General features: G+C 42.9%; 1 protein-coding gene across 6 annotated transcripts in view; it reads left to right on the forward strand.

Annotated features, from left to right (window-relative positions):
* arfgef1 (ADP-ribosylation factor guanine nucleotide-exchange factor 1 (brefeldin A-inhibited)) overlaps window positions 1-17,312 on the forward strand; it is a 65,844-nt gene extending 48,532 nt beyond the window's left edge. For all 6 annotated transcript variants that reach the window (XM_042067395.1, XM_042067397.1, XM_042067399.1 and 3 more), the window contains 11 exons: window positions 328-458; window positions 1,703-1,832; window positions 2,185-2,320; window positions 2,536-2,674; window positions 4,158-4,215; window positions 4,492-4,651; window positions 5,047-5,186; window positions 9,950-10,118; window positions 11,031-11,169; window positions 14,121-14,238; window positions 15,800-17,312. In XM_042067395.1, the coding sequence (XP_041923329.1) occupies window positions 328-458; window positions 1,703-1,832; window positions 2,185-2,320; window positions 2,536-2,674; window positions 4,158-4,215; window positions 4,492-4,651; window positions 5,047-5,186; window positions 9,950-10,118; window positions 11,031-11,169; window positions 14,121-14,238; window positions 15,800-15,979 (1,500 nt within the window). In that variant the 3' untranslated portion in view covers window positions 15,980-17,312. The remainder of the gene's footprint in view (window positions 1-327; window positions 459-1,702; window positions 1,833-2,184; window positions 2,321-2,535; window positions 2,675-4,157; window positions 4,216-4,491; window positions 4,652-5,046; window positions 5,187-9,949; window positions 10,119-11,030; window positions 11,170-14,120; window positions 14,239-15,799) is intronic.
* The last annotated feature ends 51 nt before the right edge of the window (window positions 17,313-17,363 follow it).

Raw genomic sequence — 17,363 nt, forward strand, 5'->3', positions numbered from 1 at the left:
GGCTGGCTAGATTGAGTGGAAACCTCCAGTGATGTGTAAATAGGGCTTAGTGTGGGTTTCTTCATATTTATTTACTTATTTATTCCCCCCACTGCAGCAGTTTTGAGAATCGCCTCTCTCTCTCTCTCTCTCTCTATCTACCTTACTTCCTGCTTCCCACCCTCCTTCCTTTCTGTGTTTCTTACCTCTGCTTTTATCCACCTCTATCCCTCCTTCCAATCTCTCCCCTCTGTCTTTGTCTCTGTGATGTGTTTGTGTGTGAAAAGGTTAGTGAATGGTTTGGTCATGGTTAGTGCTCAACCTCAGACGCCTCTCTGTCTCTCCCAGTCGTTCAAAGACTACACCAGTGATGACATGAGCGTGGCCCCTGAGGACCGTGTGTGGGTGCGGGGCTGGTTCCCCATCCTCTTTGAGCTCTCCTGCATCATCAACAGGTGCAAGCTGGACGTCAGGACAAGGTAACCAGAAAGAGGACGCGCATACACACACACACACACACACACACACACACTTAGCTGGCCATCGTGTCCATGACTTGCTCCAGAGAGTGGGTAGGGTGGGGGTTTATGTGGCTGTGGAGGCTGATGCGATTGCACACAGCTGGGGGAAGGGTGCCCTGATATTGGGGTGATACCAGCTGCCTACTGATGTTGTTGGACATGTCTTTCTTTTACTCGCCCTGTAAAGAAAAAGGGGTTGTCTATTTGTTCGGTGGCCATGACACAGGTGGCTTGCCAGGCTGAGTGCTAGAGATTTCAGGTGGTTCAGGTTTATGTTACAGGGCTTCAGAAGATCTTTGGTCTTGTCCTTACACACACACACACACACACACACACACACACACACACACACACACACACACGCACACACACACACACACACACACACACACACACACACCTCTGTGTTTGAGTGCTCACACTCACACACTGCAATTTACCCCATTACATAAATTCTACACTCTAATGTTAGGGTTGTAGCATGATTTTGATTACAGGTATACTCAAAGTAGACCACTACGAATGAGTTGTGATTACAGTCCCATTCGCCTACATCTATTTCAGAGCGGTGTGTTAAAGGGCTATTTTGATAGACACAGGGGGGAGTAAAATGGACACGGCACATTACTGACCCTAGGCACTCCACCAGAGAGATCCTTATGTCGATGGGCAACCACTCTGAAACTCTGCTGGGCAGTAACCAGCACTCCTTCAGAATGGACATTCAAAGAACACTGTTCTTATATATTACACTGTTCTTAATAATGTCCTACTATTATGGTGGAGATCCCAATGGCTCTGTGTACCATGTACTGTACAGTGTATGTAATACTGAGCGCTTGAGTTCTTATACCTAAACAGTTGTTAATCATCAATCATCAATGTCCCTATTGGTTTCTAATATCCTAAAATATGTGACTGTCTCTCTAAAAAAGAGCTCTACACCTAAATCATCCCTCTACATCCCACTAGCCTGGTTTGTCTCCTCTTGTCCTCTGACACCTGTATTCGATCAGCTCTTTAAACAGGAACTCTGTGCAGTCTCCTCTTTATGGCTGAGCATTTGGGTCTTAAATAAACCCATAAAATCAGATGAGCAAAAACATTTGGCCAGTGAAGGGAGGGGGCACACACACACACACACACACACACACAGAGGTTTCCATAGAGCTGTGCTAAACCTCTTTGCCTTTTCTGTGCAGGGGCCTGACGGTGATGTTTGAGATCATGAAGACCTACGGACACACCTTCGAGAAGCACTGGTGGCAGGACCTGTTCCGGATCGTCTTCAGAATCTTCGACAACATGAAGCTGCCTGAGCAGCAGACAGAGGTCAGTAATTTGAGACTTGAAGTCAGCACTGCACACAGTTAGATTATAACGCTGTTATGGTGCAATATTAAACTCATAAATAAGTAGGCAGGGCCGTGCCAGGAGGAGTACTGGGGAGCTGTGTGCAATGCTAGAGATACAGCCATTTTTAAAAGTCGAAACAGAACAGAAAAGATCGTGAAATATTTAAAGAAAATACAAATATTTGAATTGTTGAAATATTTACAATTGTACAATATTTGAAATGTTGTCATAATGCAATAGTCTGTTGAAATTTATTTCAAATTTGAAGTAAAGCATTTTCTCATTCTGAAATGTGTCTTTTTTTTTTTTTTTTTTTCTGTGCTCGCAGAAAGCAGAATGGATGACCACAACCTGCAACCATGCACTTTATGCCATTTCCGACGTGTTCACACAGTACTTTGAGTCCCTCAGTGACGTCCTGCTGGATGATATCCTCGCCCAGCTTTATTGGTGTGTCCAGCAAGGTGAGTGGTCATGGGTAAATATATAATATGCTTCAGTAGAATAGTGGGCAAACACACATCTAGGTCCTTATGAGTTTCTGGCACTGACAGCAATACATGGAATTGCTTCATGGTTATCAAACCCATAATCAATGGGTCCTTTCTTATGCTCATGTGGTAACCATGGTTACCGACCCCATCTCACTGGGCTTACATCTGTTCGGTTTCTGTTGCAGATAATGAGCAGCTGGCCAGATCGGGCACCAACTGTCTGGAGAACGTGGTCATTCTGAACGGGGAGAAGTTCAGTCCAGAGACCTGGGACAAGACCTGCAACTGCATGCTGGACATCTTCAAGACCACCATCCCTCACGCGTAAGAGATGAGTCCACTGACAGGGCTTACAGATTCATCAAGACACTCAAGTCAAGGGTTCAAGGGCTGTATGCACTGAGTGCAATTTCGATAGCTCTTTCTTGCTATGTAACAATCTCACAGGAAGCTACACCAGGCACGTAATTAAAGTATTCTGTTCACTGAGTGTGTGCTGCAACGACTAGCTTACACTATAATCATTGGAACTGGCTACACCAGACGTGATGGTGGCACGTATATTATAAAAAAACTAGAAAATGTAATTTCGAGGAAATTACCAGTGCATGAAAATGCAAAACATATGGTGTGAAATATATTGTTAAAGCAAACGATGTGCTAATTGGCAACCAACATGATGAGGTTTAATATAGTTGGAATGACTGAACTAGGTAGATGAGGTTTAATATAGTTGGGATGACTGAACAGTTAAATAGGTGGATAGTTTAAAAGGTTAAATTATTTGCTAGGTAGACAAGGTTTAATATACATGTAGTTGGAATGACTGAACAGTTAAATAGGTGGATAGTTTAAAAGGTTAAATTATTTGCTAGGTAGATGAGGTTTAATATAGTTGGAATGACAAACAGTTGTGGGCAGAAGAAACAGTTGAACAGGATATATAGTCTTAACAGAGCCAGTTTGAATGCTTAAAGCCTGAGACAGAGTATATAGTTTAAAAGTTAAATGTAGATAGTGTAATGGATGTTGATAGACAGAAAGTTGAATTGATGTAGATAGGCAGATTGTTTAATGGATGTTGATGGATAGTTTAATGGGTGGATGAGTGAATGGTTTGAAGAGGATGAATGGATAGAAAGTTGGATGGAATGTGCCTTATATCCTTGTAGAATGGAGAGACACAGAGAGAGTTGGCCTAGTTCAACAGAAAGCAGTTCATACAGGTGCAATCAGTTTAACTGGCTTTTTGATGAGGCCTAGGTGAGCAGCTGGAAGTTGATACAGGTGCAAATCAAGTTAATTAGCCCATTGTGATGTCATCAGCCTAATGTTAAGTCTATGGGGAAATTTTGAGTAGTTTTTAATAAATAGTTTAAAAAGTATAAAAGTTACAAAGATGAAAAATACAAAGCCCAGATGTCATAAGTAAGACCTACGTAACATAGTTTGAATGAAGTTTCTACGTTAAACGGTTGAAGCTGTATTAACTGCGTTAGAAGAAGAAAAATGAGAAGAAGAAGAAGAAGCCTTGGAAGAACAGTACAGTGCATTTTCATGCACTGTAATTAGACCAGTCTTCTAAAACTATTTTTACACTCCGCAAATGTAGCGCTTCAATTGTACATCTGGTGTAGCTCGGCTGACAGACACTTAACATCGGGGCTTAACTGAACCCATAAAAGCAGATGTGTCTGTGAAGTCCACTGCTCGCAAGGACATCCTGCCACAAATGCTTGTCTTCATGACTTACGGTCTTGTGACCAGAATCTTAATCAGCTTTTTTGGTGTTCTGTCAAATGCTTAGGCTCTTAACATGGAGGCCGGAAGGTGATATCACACATATGGACTCAGACAAGCAGCTGGTATGTCAACAAACATCAAATAGTTTTATAAAATGTCTAGGTTTTATACATTCTGGCTTGGGTACTTCTTAACAACTTACAGAGAATGGTGCATTGCATACTGTATGAGTTAAGCCTTAATAAGCCTAAGCCTTAATGGTATAATATATAATGAAAAATGAGCTCATCAGTACTCAGTCCTGATGTAGCCTTGATTTCTGCAATTATTGGACAGTCATTTCAGTAGTCATTTCTGTGCATTACTCAAAGTATTGTTTAATTCAATACTCCATTCAGGACTCAATTTCCCAGAAGTCAATAGACATCCAGGCACGCACAGAAGATCAGCAGTCCATCAACAGCATGGAGAAGGTCCCTATGGACAACCGGAGACAGTCTCAGTTCAGCACAGTCTCGGGCATGAATGAGGACGGCCCCAGAGCAAGGACCCCTACAAGTAAGTTCTGTGCCACATGGAAAGTCATGCTACAGTACTACTAATACGCCTTTGTAAATACAATAGTATACAAATGACTAAACCTTATTATAACTTAATTAGAAAACACAAAGTTACATTTTTGCTAATTCTTAAATTAGATGTGTGTTTAGGCTGTTTATCACTTTTTCCAACATGCCATTTTTTGCATCAGTGGGATTTGTTTGGTTTGTTAATGGAAGCAGAGTAAATATGTGGTGTTTGCCCTTGGAGAAAACTGGTGTTGAGCAAGTAACATTTGGTAAATGATGTAGAACAACACAATGGATCGTTTCCATACCTTGTCGTCATTGTGTGTGTGTGTGTGTGTGTGTGTTCGTGTGTGTGTGTGTGTGTGTGTGTGTGTGTGTGCGCAGAGATCCTGGAGCAGAGGTTGTTCGCTGCCCTCCTCATCAAATGTGTGGTCCAGTTGGAGCTCATTCAGACCATAGACAACATCGTCTTCTTCCCTGCCACCAGTAGGAAGGAGGACGCTGAGAACTTTGCCGCTGCTCAGGTGAGTCCCCCTCCACTCTGCAGCATTTAAAACCTGTCACATGTACTTCTCCTTATCGTCCTAATGAGACCTTTCCTAATTTCACTATAATAACTTATTTACTTATTGATGGAGTATTTTTCTAAATTATTTTCCACCATTAAATTAAATATGATGACAGCGATACCCTTTGAATTGACATCTACAGCTGTTGGTCTCTTTCTCTCTCATAAATCTTTCATTTAAGTAATGTACATTTATTCAGGCCTCATTTATTCATTTTTGGTAGCAGAGTATGACTGAGATTCAAATCCCACGCTGATCTGCTGTACGGTGAAGACATTCATCTTGTGCTTTTATTCGCTCTCTCTAGGATTGTCTGACCTTTTTAGTTGTTAGTGTCACGCTTCGCAAACTCAGTCAGGGGAACCACTGTGGCGGTGTCTGCATCGTCTCCAAGTTACAGTATCTCCAGGTCCAATTTATTTCTGGGCCACATCTGCATCCTCTGAAGCCCCCATATGATTTCAGACTTGACAAATTGTGATGATGCACCTAGCAGATGTTCTCTCTAAGCGCTTTCAGATATAACCTCCGGAGTATATGAGGAGGTTTGTCAAACGGAGGTCCTACCCTTCGGATGATTCAGATATGATGCTAACCTGCAGACCTTATACTGACCTTATACGGACGTATGTGTGAACGACATACACGCACATTACAGAATCTCCGTGTGGTTGTCGAGTGAGGGGTGGGGGCTTGTAGAGTTCACAAGATGCGAGATATGACGCAGAATATATGCGGCCGCTGCCTGTCACAGCTGCTTTTTGTTTACAAAGTGTAGCCTATGCATTATGTAGGCTAAAGAAGAGAAATCTATTGTGCATAGGCTAATACTTGAAGTAGGCTAGTCACGTAAGTGCGCACTTGAAATTGACCTACAGTATTTGTATGTGTGCTTCAAATAAACACATTTATCTGTTTTCAACGTTATGTACCAGAATTAGCTATAGAATATCTCTCTCTCTCTCTCTCTGTCTATGTCTTTGTCTCTCTGTCTCTCTCTCTCTCCCGCCGCACGCCCAGTGTGAGCTGTAACTCTGTGTGAGTTTGTGTCTGTCTGAGTGCGACAGTGCAGTGCTCCTTCAGAACGCTCTCTCCTCAGGCTCCCCTGTGATGTGCCACAGTGTTGGCACCTCAGGAGTTGGGTAGTCAGCAGGACTCTTAGGTCTGAGAACCAAGTCCTGCACTCTCTCTAGGCCATGTTCACTGGAGGTTGTTTACATGTGGTGATGTGCTTGTGTGTAAGCATCTCAGGTAGTTACAGGTAGTTACTTGTACGTGTTGTGCAAGTTGTAGTGAGTATTGACTCTCGAGTACGGTGTTCATTTTAGGACATCCTCAGACTCAGGTGTCAGACTCAGAAAAACATCGGTCATCTTCAGACAAAACTGCCTCAGCGTCAGAAAAACCTCTGTCATCTTCAGACAAAACTGCATCAGCGTCAGAAAAACCTCTGTCATCTTCAGACAAAACTGCCTCAGCGTCAGAAAAACCAGACTCAGGTGTCAGACTCAGAAAAACATCTGTCATTTTCAGACAAAACTGCCTCAGCTTCAGAAAAACTTCTGTCATCTTCAGACAAAACTGCCTCAGCGTAAGAAAAACCTCTGTCATCCTCAGATAAAACTGCTTCAAACCAAACTGCCTCAGAAAAACATCTCTAAGGAGTCAGGTCTCAGAAAAAACGCTGTCAGAAAAAGTGGAGTCAGGTCTCAGAAAAAACGCTGTCAGAAAAAGTGGAGTCAGGTCTCAGAAAATCAGGTCTCAGAAAAGTATTAAGTATTAAATAAAGACAAATGTGCTATGCCATGATGTAATACCATATAATACCATTATAAAACGTTAGCAGTTGTCATTGTCATTGCACAACAATAATAGACAGACATAAAGATAGACAGGTACTTGAAATGTAATCCCCAGGGGACAATAACTGCAGCGTTGTTGAATTCATTTGATATGAGATGTTATCTTAACTTATTTAGAGAAATGTGCCTTGTTGTTGGTACCTGCTATTTCATGTATTATCATAATGGTATTATATGGTATTACATCATGACATAGCACATTTGTCTTTATGGGGGTTTGGGAATAATGATGTGATGATAATGATGCAGGTTTCTTACTGGTAGGTAGTGTACAACTGGGAAACGGTTAGCAAAAGTAAGAAATAATGGTCCAGGTGTCGTTCTGGACTTTCGTGGTGGAAAAATGTTTAACCCACTTTTCCCTAGCTCATTGAATGTACCGTAATCCTACGAAAAACAAATTATTTTGCTGTATGTAGTACGTAGCTTACTCCGGAATGTGCCTTACAGCAGCTGCTAATGTTACTAGCGAAGTGAGGTTAGCTAAGTTACATCCATGGATTTCTTACAATGTGTATACCATTGGATCACTTTCTACCTTTACTTATAATTTCTACATCTAACCAAGCACCAAATATAACATGCCAGTGGCCAGGCTTGGAATTTCACCATTCTGGGGGCAAGGCCACTTGGCCTTCAGTTGGGCATATTTGGTGGGGGGCACAAAGGCCACATGGGCACCAAGGTCAAAGTTAACTATACAGTAGTAGGCTATAAAAATGATCAAAGTTGTATTTAGCCTATTCACTGCAGTAGACCTGCATCATTGTATGAAACATAACAAAAACATGAAACATGACATATTACATATAACTGTAAATCATCTGATCATCTAATAAAAACAGATATCTAGGCTATATATAACATTTATTTTATATTTGGCCTGCTATGAAATCATGTATTGAACAATTTAAATTTAAGCACAGCTCATCTTTAAGAAACTCAAATAGCCTAGATGCATGCTTAGCAGTTTGTGATCAGGCTACTTTCATAAACTCTTAGTCAGCAGTCCTCTGATTTACCAATATCTAGGCGATATTTGTAACATTTATTTTGTATTTGGCCCGTTATGAAATCGTGTGGAACAATTTAAACACATTGTAAAACTTAAAGCCCAAATTTGGAGACATCAATGCATGTCGAAATTTACTGCAAATTCAAAACTGGATTACTCTGGAACGGCTAACTGTACAGGGGACTGCTTTACACCTTTATGTTCGGTAAGGTCTGCTGTTTATTCTGATATGTGGTTTGTCATGTGTTAAAAGAAGGGTTCGTAAAGTATTCCACCGAGATGAATGGGTAGGGAGATCATGGACGCAAAACCTTCAGTAGAATGTATGATTAAATTGAATTATATTATTTACTTTTCTCGCGAACCGTTCAACACCGCAATTATCGGCTAACATCGTTTAAAAGCTGAGAAAAAGCTCTTTCATGTGACATCACTTGTGATGTCTGTGTGATGAAAAGGCTACTTCGCGAGTAGTTCAACTGAGAAGAATGGGTGAATTTGGACGCACTTTCTTGCGATGTCACTTTCTCCACGGCGTAAAAGACTAAATTAATTTGCGCTGTGAATGCTAAGATTATTTTGACAGGCCGCAGGCTAAATAAAAATCGCTATTAGTAGGACACAAAGCAGAACATTGAAAGAAGGGGGCACCAAGGCCACCGTGGCCTGTAAACCTATGATTTTCAAAGGGGCTTCACGGCCAACGCAAGGGGCTACCACGGCCGTCGTGGCCGCCGTGAAATTCCTACCCTGCCAGTGACAGAATAACGTATTAAGCATAATATTAAACTCACCGTTCTGTATCCGTCGTCTTCTTCTGTCCCCACAATAACTTTTCATTTGAGACTTTTTCGTCTGACTCTGTTTTTTCTGACAGCGTTTTTTCTGAGACCTGATTTTCTGAGACCTGACTCCACTTTTTCTGACAGCGTTTTTTCTGAGACCTGACTCCACTTTTTCTGAGGCAGTTTGGTTTGAAGCAGTTTTATCTAAGGATGACAGAGGTTTTTCTTACGCTGAGGCAGTTTTGTCTGAAGATGACAGAAGTTTTTCTGAAGCTGAGGGAGTTTTGTCTGAAAATGACAGATGTTTTTCTGAGTCTGACACCTGAGTCTGGTTTTTCTGACGCTGAGGCAGTTTTGTCTGAAGATGACAGAAGTTTTTCTGACGCTGATGCAGTTTTGTCTTAAGATGACAGAGGTTTTTCTGACGCTGAGGCTGTTTTGTCTGAAGATGACCGATGTTTTTCTGAGTCTGACACCTGAGTCTGAGGATGTCCTAAAATGAACACCGTACTCGAGGTGAATTGATATTATTTCCAACCAGTAGTGTAGCTCCTTGCACATAATTTTCACAGAACAGTGGTTACTAGTATACATATATGCATATATGATACAAAGTATTTGTACATTATTTTATTTTTAAATAATAATTTATAAATAATAATTTATTATTTAAATAATAATAATTTACCATAGAACGTTGGGAAATCCCATTCAAGTCAATGGAGCGCTCTACTAGCATTGTGAAAAAAATATATTTGTACATTATTTTATTGCTTTTGCCCTTGGATCCTTTGGACTTTGGAGGTGGGTGGTGGTACTTTAGTGGCCACCACCACCACCAGCCCTTCTGGCCTTCCAGAAGGTTCTGAGTTCCATCCCAGGGGCTGCCACCATTGTGCCCCTGTACATTGTGCCCCTGTACACTTAACCCCCACATTGCCCCAGGGGAACTGGCCCCTGTAGATAGTCCACTGTAAGTCGCTCTAGATAAGAGCATTAGCATTTTTAATTGATAATGTAATGGATCCAAATTGTGTGTCCTCTGGTGCTCTGCAGAGGGACGCGCTGGACGCAGACGTGCCCGTGGAGAGGCAGGACCAGGGCATGTACCGCTACCTGACCTCCGCACAGCTCTTCAAGCTGCTCGACTGCCTGCTGGAGTCGCATCGCTTTGCCAAGGCCTTCAACTCCAACAACGAGCAGAGGACCGCACTCTGGAAGGCCGGTGGGTCACTCACTTCCAAATACACAAATAGCAATGCTCAGCGCTACTAAGTCTAAGTCTGTACTAAGTGCTACTAAGTCTGCACACCAACTAGTATTTCACAGCTGTTTTTCCACAGCGATGTAGCTATGCTCCTAAAATCATAATAGTGATCCTTGGAAGACAGTTACTATGAACTTAGACCTATGTGGGACATGGATCACGATAAAACAACTTTTGATGCATTTCGTTTGGCTTGATGTCTGTTAACTAAATTAGCTAAGCATGTTTTCTTTTTAACTTTTTAAAAGTGAAATTGTTTGTTTAGAAATTATAATCAAGAGAATTTATATGTAAATATATTCTAATATATATGTATAAACTATATGTAAATTGGTTGCACTCTTGCATTCATCGAATAATGCAAGTTGTGTACAGAGAGAACGCTTACTACAAGAAGGAGGTACTAAATGCATAGAGACTACACAAACTAGGAACTGACAGACAACTTGCATAACACCCTCTCATCCAAGTACAGCGAAAGGGACGTAAAGGGTAGAAACCTTCACATCAGTTGAGATGAGGAAAATCTCTGGTGGGCAGAATGTCACTCTTGGTCTGACTGTGTCTGTGTTTGCCATACAAGCGCTGACAGGGTCCCCAGATAACTTTTTAAAGGCCAACACTTGTTGAAAGGAGACGCAAGAAACTGCGCCCCCGGCACACCAGACTGTGATAACCATCAACGATCGTTACTTCAAGAAACACAAAGAAACCACTTTATACTTCAAACCACTTTCTTAAGAACAAGAGGACAGAGAGTCTGTGCTATGTTGTCATGGGACAAGGGCGGCAGACTCAAGTGTCTGTGTGTGTTGGTCAGTGTAATGCAGCGTGTGTGTATTTGTTGGATGTGTGTGTGTGTGTCTGCAGGTTTCAAGGGGAAGTCCAAGCCCAACCTGCTGAAGCAGGAGACCAGCAGCCTGGCGTGTGGTCTGCGCATCCTCTTCCGCATGTACACCGACCCCTCACGCCAGGACGCCTGGGAGGAGGTGCAGCAGCGCCTGCTCAAGTAAGACCCACCGCTCTGTGTGTGTGTGTGTGTGTGTGTGAGTGTGTGTGTGTGTGTGTGTGTGTGTGTGTGTGTGTGTGTGTGTGTGTGTGTGTGTGTGTGTGTGTGTGTGTGTGTGCGTGCGTGCGTGCATGTACGTGTGTGTGTAGGAATGTTACTCATAACTTCTGATATGCCCTGATCTGGACCGAATCTTGCCTGATGTAACTCTACTCCAACTGCTATCACAGGTTGTGGCCCAGTAAATACAACAGAGTATCTTGAGACCAACTGCTTTCCAATCAGCGTTAATGTTGCTATGACACCCACATGTAGCCGCGGCTGTTTGTCTCCCCCAGCTTAACTCCCTAATGAGCCACTGTGCTTTTAATCAGAGTGCATCTGCCTGGAGTTGTAATGATGTTTGGGTTGACTGCACTGGGGCAGTTCTAGTGATGGTCTTCTGTGTGGACCTCAAAGGAACGCTTTGTCCATTACGATGCCTGTTATGACAAATAATTTCCTTTAATGTGGTCACACTCTTCAAATGTAAACACAGACATAATACTCCCCTGCAATGTCAACGTGTTTGTGTGTGTGTGTGTGTCTAGCCTCGTCACACACAAACAGCCCTGCTCCATAAACAAGTTTTAATTACTCTAACGAGAGGCGAGGGCACGTTCAACGGCTTTATTTATTCTTCTAGCCGGGAGTGTGTATCGATCAGATGAACGGGGTGGCAAACAGAAAGCAGCTGTTTATGTAGAAACACACACACACACACACACACACACACACACACACACACACACACACACACACACACACACACACCACCTCAGTATATAGTGAAACACAGACACACACACTCTCTCTCAGACTAGGGGTTTCTCAATCAGTATTGAGTACAATATGTTACGTTTTTCATAGTAGTTGTCGACTTCAAGTCAAGTCAAGTAGTCGTTAGGGGAACAGGTCTCATTTTGCATGTTCCGTTTAGTCTTTAGCCATTTTGGCCATGACTAGTTTACTGTTGCCTAAAGCACTGACTGGTGATTTTAATAGTCAACTAGTTGATGAAGCCTCTAAATCAGACACAAACCACCACTACCAACACACACACACACACACCCACACACCCACAAACAAGAAGTAGTCTCTCTTCGTCTCCTATGTTAGCAATCCATATCCATTGAAGGCTCTGCACATCTCACTAATGAGCCTGAAAAAGATTGAGATGAGGCCAAATCTTCTCTCTCTCCCCTCCATCCCCCTTTCTCTCATTCTCTCTCTGTATACTATCTTTCTGTCAAGCCTTTAAGCCCACACATATTCAGAGGATGTGTGTCAGAGGGAGAGAGTTTCAAATAGCGGCTGGCTGGCACTGGATCTAGTCCTAATTTGGCCTTGGTCTCTGGCCCTGATTTGGCATGGGTATGGCCCTAATCTGGCCTGAGTCTGGCCCTAATGTCACATGGATATGGCCCTGATGGCCTCCGGTCTCTGGCCCTGGTGAAGGGCAGCAGAGCTTTGGCAGGAAGCGTGTCCTCAGCTGCTCTTCAATAAAGCCTCGGACTCCAGCCCTCCCTCTCCCCTTAAAGACACAGATGAGCACCAGGCTCTTCGACTGACAGCACAGCAAGTCAGGGCACAGGGAGAGAGAAGGGTGGGGGAGGGATAGAGAGTGGGGGAAAGGAGGATGAGGTGGAGGAGAGGACCGCTAGAGAAAGAGAGAAGAGGGATGGAGAGGTGGAGGAAGAGAGATGAAGGGAAGCAGAGAGAGTGTGTGTGTGTGTGTGTGAGGGATTGAGGGATAGTGTGAAAAAAGAAAAAGCAAAAAAGGAAGTGTGTGTGTGTCAGTTATACTCTCAATCTCTCTCTCACACACACACACACACACACACACACACACACACACACACACACACACACACACACACACACACAGACAGACAGACAGACAGACAGACAGACAGAGAGAGATGACTCTGTGACCGTGGTGTCTGTCTCAGGAGGCCAGACATCGTAATCTGTTGTGGCTAGACTGCAAGGCATTTTTTTTTTTTAACTCTACAAGGCGTCTGGTCGATAGGTGTGTTTGTGTGTGTGTGCGTGTGTGCACATGCGCACAGAGGTGGAAAAGAGGAGACTGGCATTGTTGAGCTGGTGGCGGGTGCTGGCTAGCTGCTGGTGGCGGGGGTGGGAGACTGGCTAGCTGCTGGTGGTGGGGGTGGGAGACTGGCTAGCTGCTGGTGGCGGGGGTGGGAGACTGGCTAGCTGGCTGGCTCATGTTGGAGTGGGCAGGGCCAGACGAGCGGAGATTTGGGGGAAGTGATGAAGTCCCGGAGTAGGAGTGGGAGGGAGGCGTGCGAGACGGGGCAGATGGCGGTTATGTAACAGCCAGAGAGCAGGGCCGCAGGGCCAGAGGCAGCTGGACTAACAGCAGTGACGACAGTCACTGGTCAGACCAGGTGCTTAAGAGCACTGCTTATCTGACCAGCTCCGTGTGGCTGTTAGTGGATGATGTTTCAATGAATGCGTCATTGGGCATTACACTCTAAATTTAAGGACACATCAAATATTTATCAACATTTTAATTAATTCTATGTGTTCAATAGATTCAGTACTATGCTTTTTAATATAACAATTTATTATTAGCAGGATGAAACCCTTGAGATGAATAGTTTTCAAGAGAATCCCTATGTGCATCAGGCCACAGAGTATTGGTCACTTTTTGTGTGCGTTTACATGACAAACAGTAGTTTGGAGACAAGACAGACTGGGATCTGACGACTTTGACAGTCATGACAGTGTAAACTTGTCTGTGCTCTAGCCCTGTCTGTGCTCTAGCCCTGTACTCTAGCCCTGTCTGTGCTCTAGCCCTGTCTGTCCTCTAGCCCTGTCTGTCCTCTAGCCCTGTCTGCTCTAGCCCTGTACTTTAGCCCTGTCTGTATCTCTGTCTCCCACCTCAGTGTGTGCAGTGACGCCGTGGCCTACTTCCTCACCCTGACCTCGGAGAGTCACCGGGAGGCCTGGACCAACCTGCTGCTCCTCTTCCTCACCAAGGTCCTGAAGATCAGCGACGACAGGGTGAGCAGCAACTTACTCAAGCCTGCTCTACATTACATTACATTACATTACATTACATTACATTTGGCAGACGCTTTTTAACCAAAGCCACTCCCAACAATAGAAACAATCAAGGTAGATAAGGACAAGTTAGTGCTACTTCTATACAATCAGTGTCAAGGTGGTATCAGTGCTAGAATTAGCCAGTCTAGTTGTAGCTGTAGTCTGGCTGCTTTAAAGTCAGCCAGTAATTACTAGTAATCTACTAGGTCTAGCATTAAAACATGAAAGCAGAGCCTGCCGAATCTACTTTAAAACTGAAGTAAAGATCAAAGTTTCCTTGCCCCTGTTGCTCTTGGGTGCTCCTTGTTGGTGCCCCCCACCCAATCCCAATCCTCCCCAACCTTTTTTATGCAGCCCTTGCCACTTAATCTACTAAACCCCTCTTCTACTGCACTTTTTACCCCCCCCCCCCCCCCCATTAATGCACAAATAGGCTGACACCAGACATAATTTCACTGCATTTCTTACTTCCAGTAACTATATGCATGTGACAATAAACTTCCTTGTATCCTTGTATCCTTGTAAGATCAGTAGAGCATTCCCCTCAACTGGATCACTTATTTTCCTCTGCACTAATGGGCTGAGTGGATTAAATGGTATCCAGGGTGGCCAGTTTTCAATTAATGATGAGGACGACGGTTACCTATGTACACTACCATTCAAAAGTTTGGGGTCACTTAGAAATGTCCTTGTTTTCATAAATATTAATTAATGTTGTAAATGACTGTTGTTGAAAGAAATGGCTGATCTTTAATGCAATATCTACATTGGCCATCATCAGCAATCATCCATCCAATGTTCCAAAGGCACATTCTGTTTACTAATCTGATATTTTAAAAGGCTAGCTGAGAAAACATTGGAGAACCGTTTTGCAATTATGTAAGCACATAATGTAATCTGAAAACTGCTGCGCTAATTAAAACAATGCAATCTCAGCTGGTATTCTGTCTATAATTGAGTGGAATGGACATTTCTAAGTGACCCCAAACTTTTGAACGGCAGTGTAGCTGCAGCCCTATGAATCGACTGACTGCCAGAGATTGTGCTTTGAGCACCTAGATGTCCTGTACATACACATGATGGACATCCAAATGACATCCATATGTCTGGTGTTTAGGACGGTTAAAATAGAACAATCATTCCAGGAAAGGCTCTGAGCTGCAGAGAGAAGCAAAAGGGTTTTTTTCCAGCTTTGCAGCCATTCCTTTCGCTCTCCCTCGTGCCTCCTTTGACAGTTCAGAAGAGCCCCAGTAGACGCATCTCATCAATGAGTAATCAGCAGCCCCTTCCAATCAAGCTCAATTAGGCTGCTAATGAAGTACGGCGCTCACGCGTAGCAGGGGGAATATCTGTTTATTTCTCATCGCCGCACTGCAAGAGGTCAACAGGCGTGACATCAGCAGACGTGGGGTTTAGAATTAATTACACCTGCACAAGAATAATGTTTGTGTTCCACTGGAATTGACATGAATACTGATCTTTGTTATCATGGTGGTGTGTGTGTGTGTGTCTTCCACAGTTCAAAGCCCATGCCAGTCGGTACTACCCCCTGCTGTGTGAGATCATGCAGTTTGACCTGATTCCAGAGCTCAGGGCTGTTCTGCGGAAGTTCTTCTTGAGAATTGGGATGGTGTTCCAAATCGCCCAGCTGCCTGCAGCTGAGCAGGGAGCTTCTGAGGACGCCACCCAGGAGGTCTAGAACCTTCCATGGGCATTAAGACGAGCTCCCCCTTTCTCCCCCAGAAAGTCCCTCACAGACAACCCATCATAAACCAAACCACAACCCACTTCTATTTACCCGTCCAAATGGTTCTTGTCTTTTCTCCCCCCCCAACCACCGGAGGGCGCTAAGGAGCCCCTACCAGATAGGACTTCATCCTCTGCCTGCTTCCCCTTTCTTCATCACTCAGCAGTACTTCAGCAGACCTTCTAGATTCTAGAAAGTATCAGAATTTTCCTGGAGTCTTTGCATCGAGAATATCACAGAATCTGGGTCGGGGAAAAACATCCCCTTCACTGAACTAATGGCCACGCTTTGTACAGTAGCATATATCATCTAAAGGATCATACCGGCGAATATAATGACAACTATTCAAATTACATGACTTCTGAAACACTTCAGAAGGCTGATATATTTAAAAAAGGGGTGTTTCTTGCTTTGTCTCGACATTATCTTAAAAAGCTATTCTGAATGAAAAAGGTTTCAAACATCAAGCAAAAGATCATTGATTAGTTCCAACAAGTGAGTAACGCGTGTTACTCGACGATCCTAATTTTTGTTTCACATTGCTAATGGCTAACATTAGCATTGATAGCTCCTTGGATGAAACTAGTTGTACAGACATGCAGCTTTGTAAAATAATCTCATAACACTAGATTTTATTTCTGTATTTTTTGTTTTGGTTTCTCTGAATTTTGCTGCACTTGTTTTCTTTATCAAAATGCACTGGAGATTTTTACTTTTGTGATAATTTATTTAACTATGCCATCTCTCCCCGATTGTCCAATGAGATTTCTAATTGATTGCTACAATATAAACTGATAAGTTAAATTATTCCATTTTATATGTACTGACACTTTTTTAATTAAGAGAAAAATGTCCGCAAGTCCGCATCTGGGATTCTCTTGAAAACTGGAACTTCAGAAAAAAAACAAAGAGCTGATGAGGTGTGTGTGAACTGCATCTGATTTCACTGGTCTGTATCCCTGTTTGGAGTAGGTTTCACTGTATGTGTACAAATTAAGAAAAAAATTTAATATATTTAAATCTTTTTTTTTGTTTGTTTGTTTTCGGGGTGGGTTGTATGTATAGAACATATGAATAATGTTAGCTGCGCTTCAAACATTTGATGATGGTGTGTGGATCTGAAGCATTCCTGGTTTGGGTGAATAGAAGAAGAAATGTATAATGGTACAGCACTGTAAAGTTTTCTATGTGGAAAAAAATAAGCCTGTACAACATTCTGTACAAAGCTGGTTATCATCCGAAGCATTCTAATCAGGTCATAGGTCAATAAAGTTTTTGAACTTGGTTTATTTGTGCTGTTGTCATGAATTCCTTGAACATATGTGGATTATGGTCG

The sequence above is a fragment of the Alosa sapidissima genome, chromosome 17, assembly GCF_018492685.1.
Source record: "Alosa sapidissima isolate fAloSap1 chromosome 17, fAloSap1.pri, whole genome shotgun sequence".
Taxonomy (NCBI): Eukaryota; Metazoa; Chordata; class Actinopteri; order Clupeiformes; family Clupeidae; genus Alosa; species Alosa sapidissima.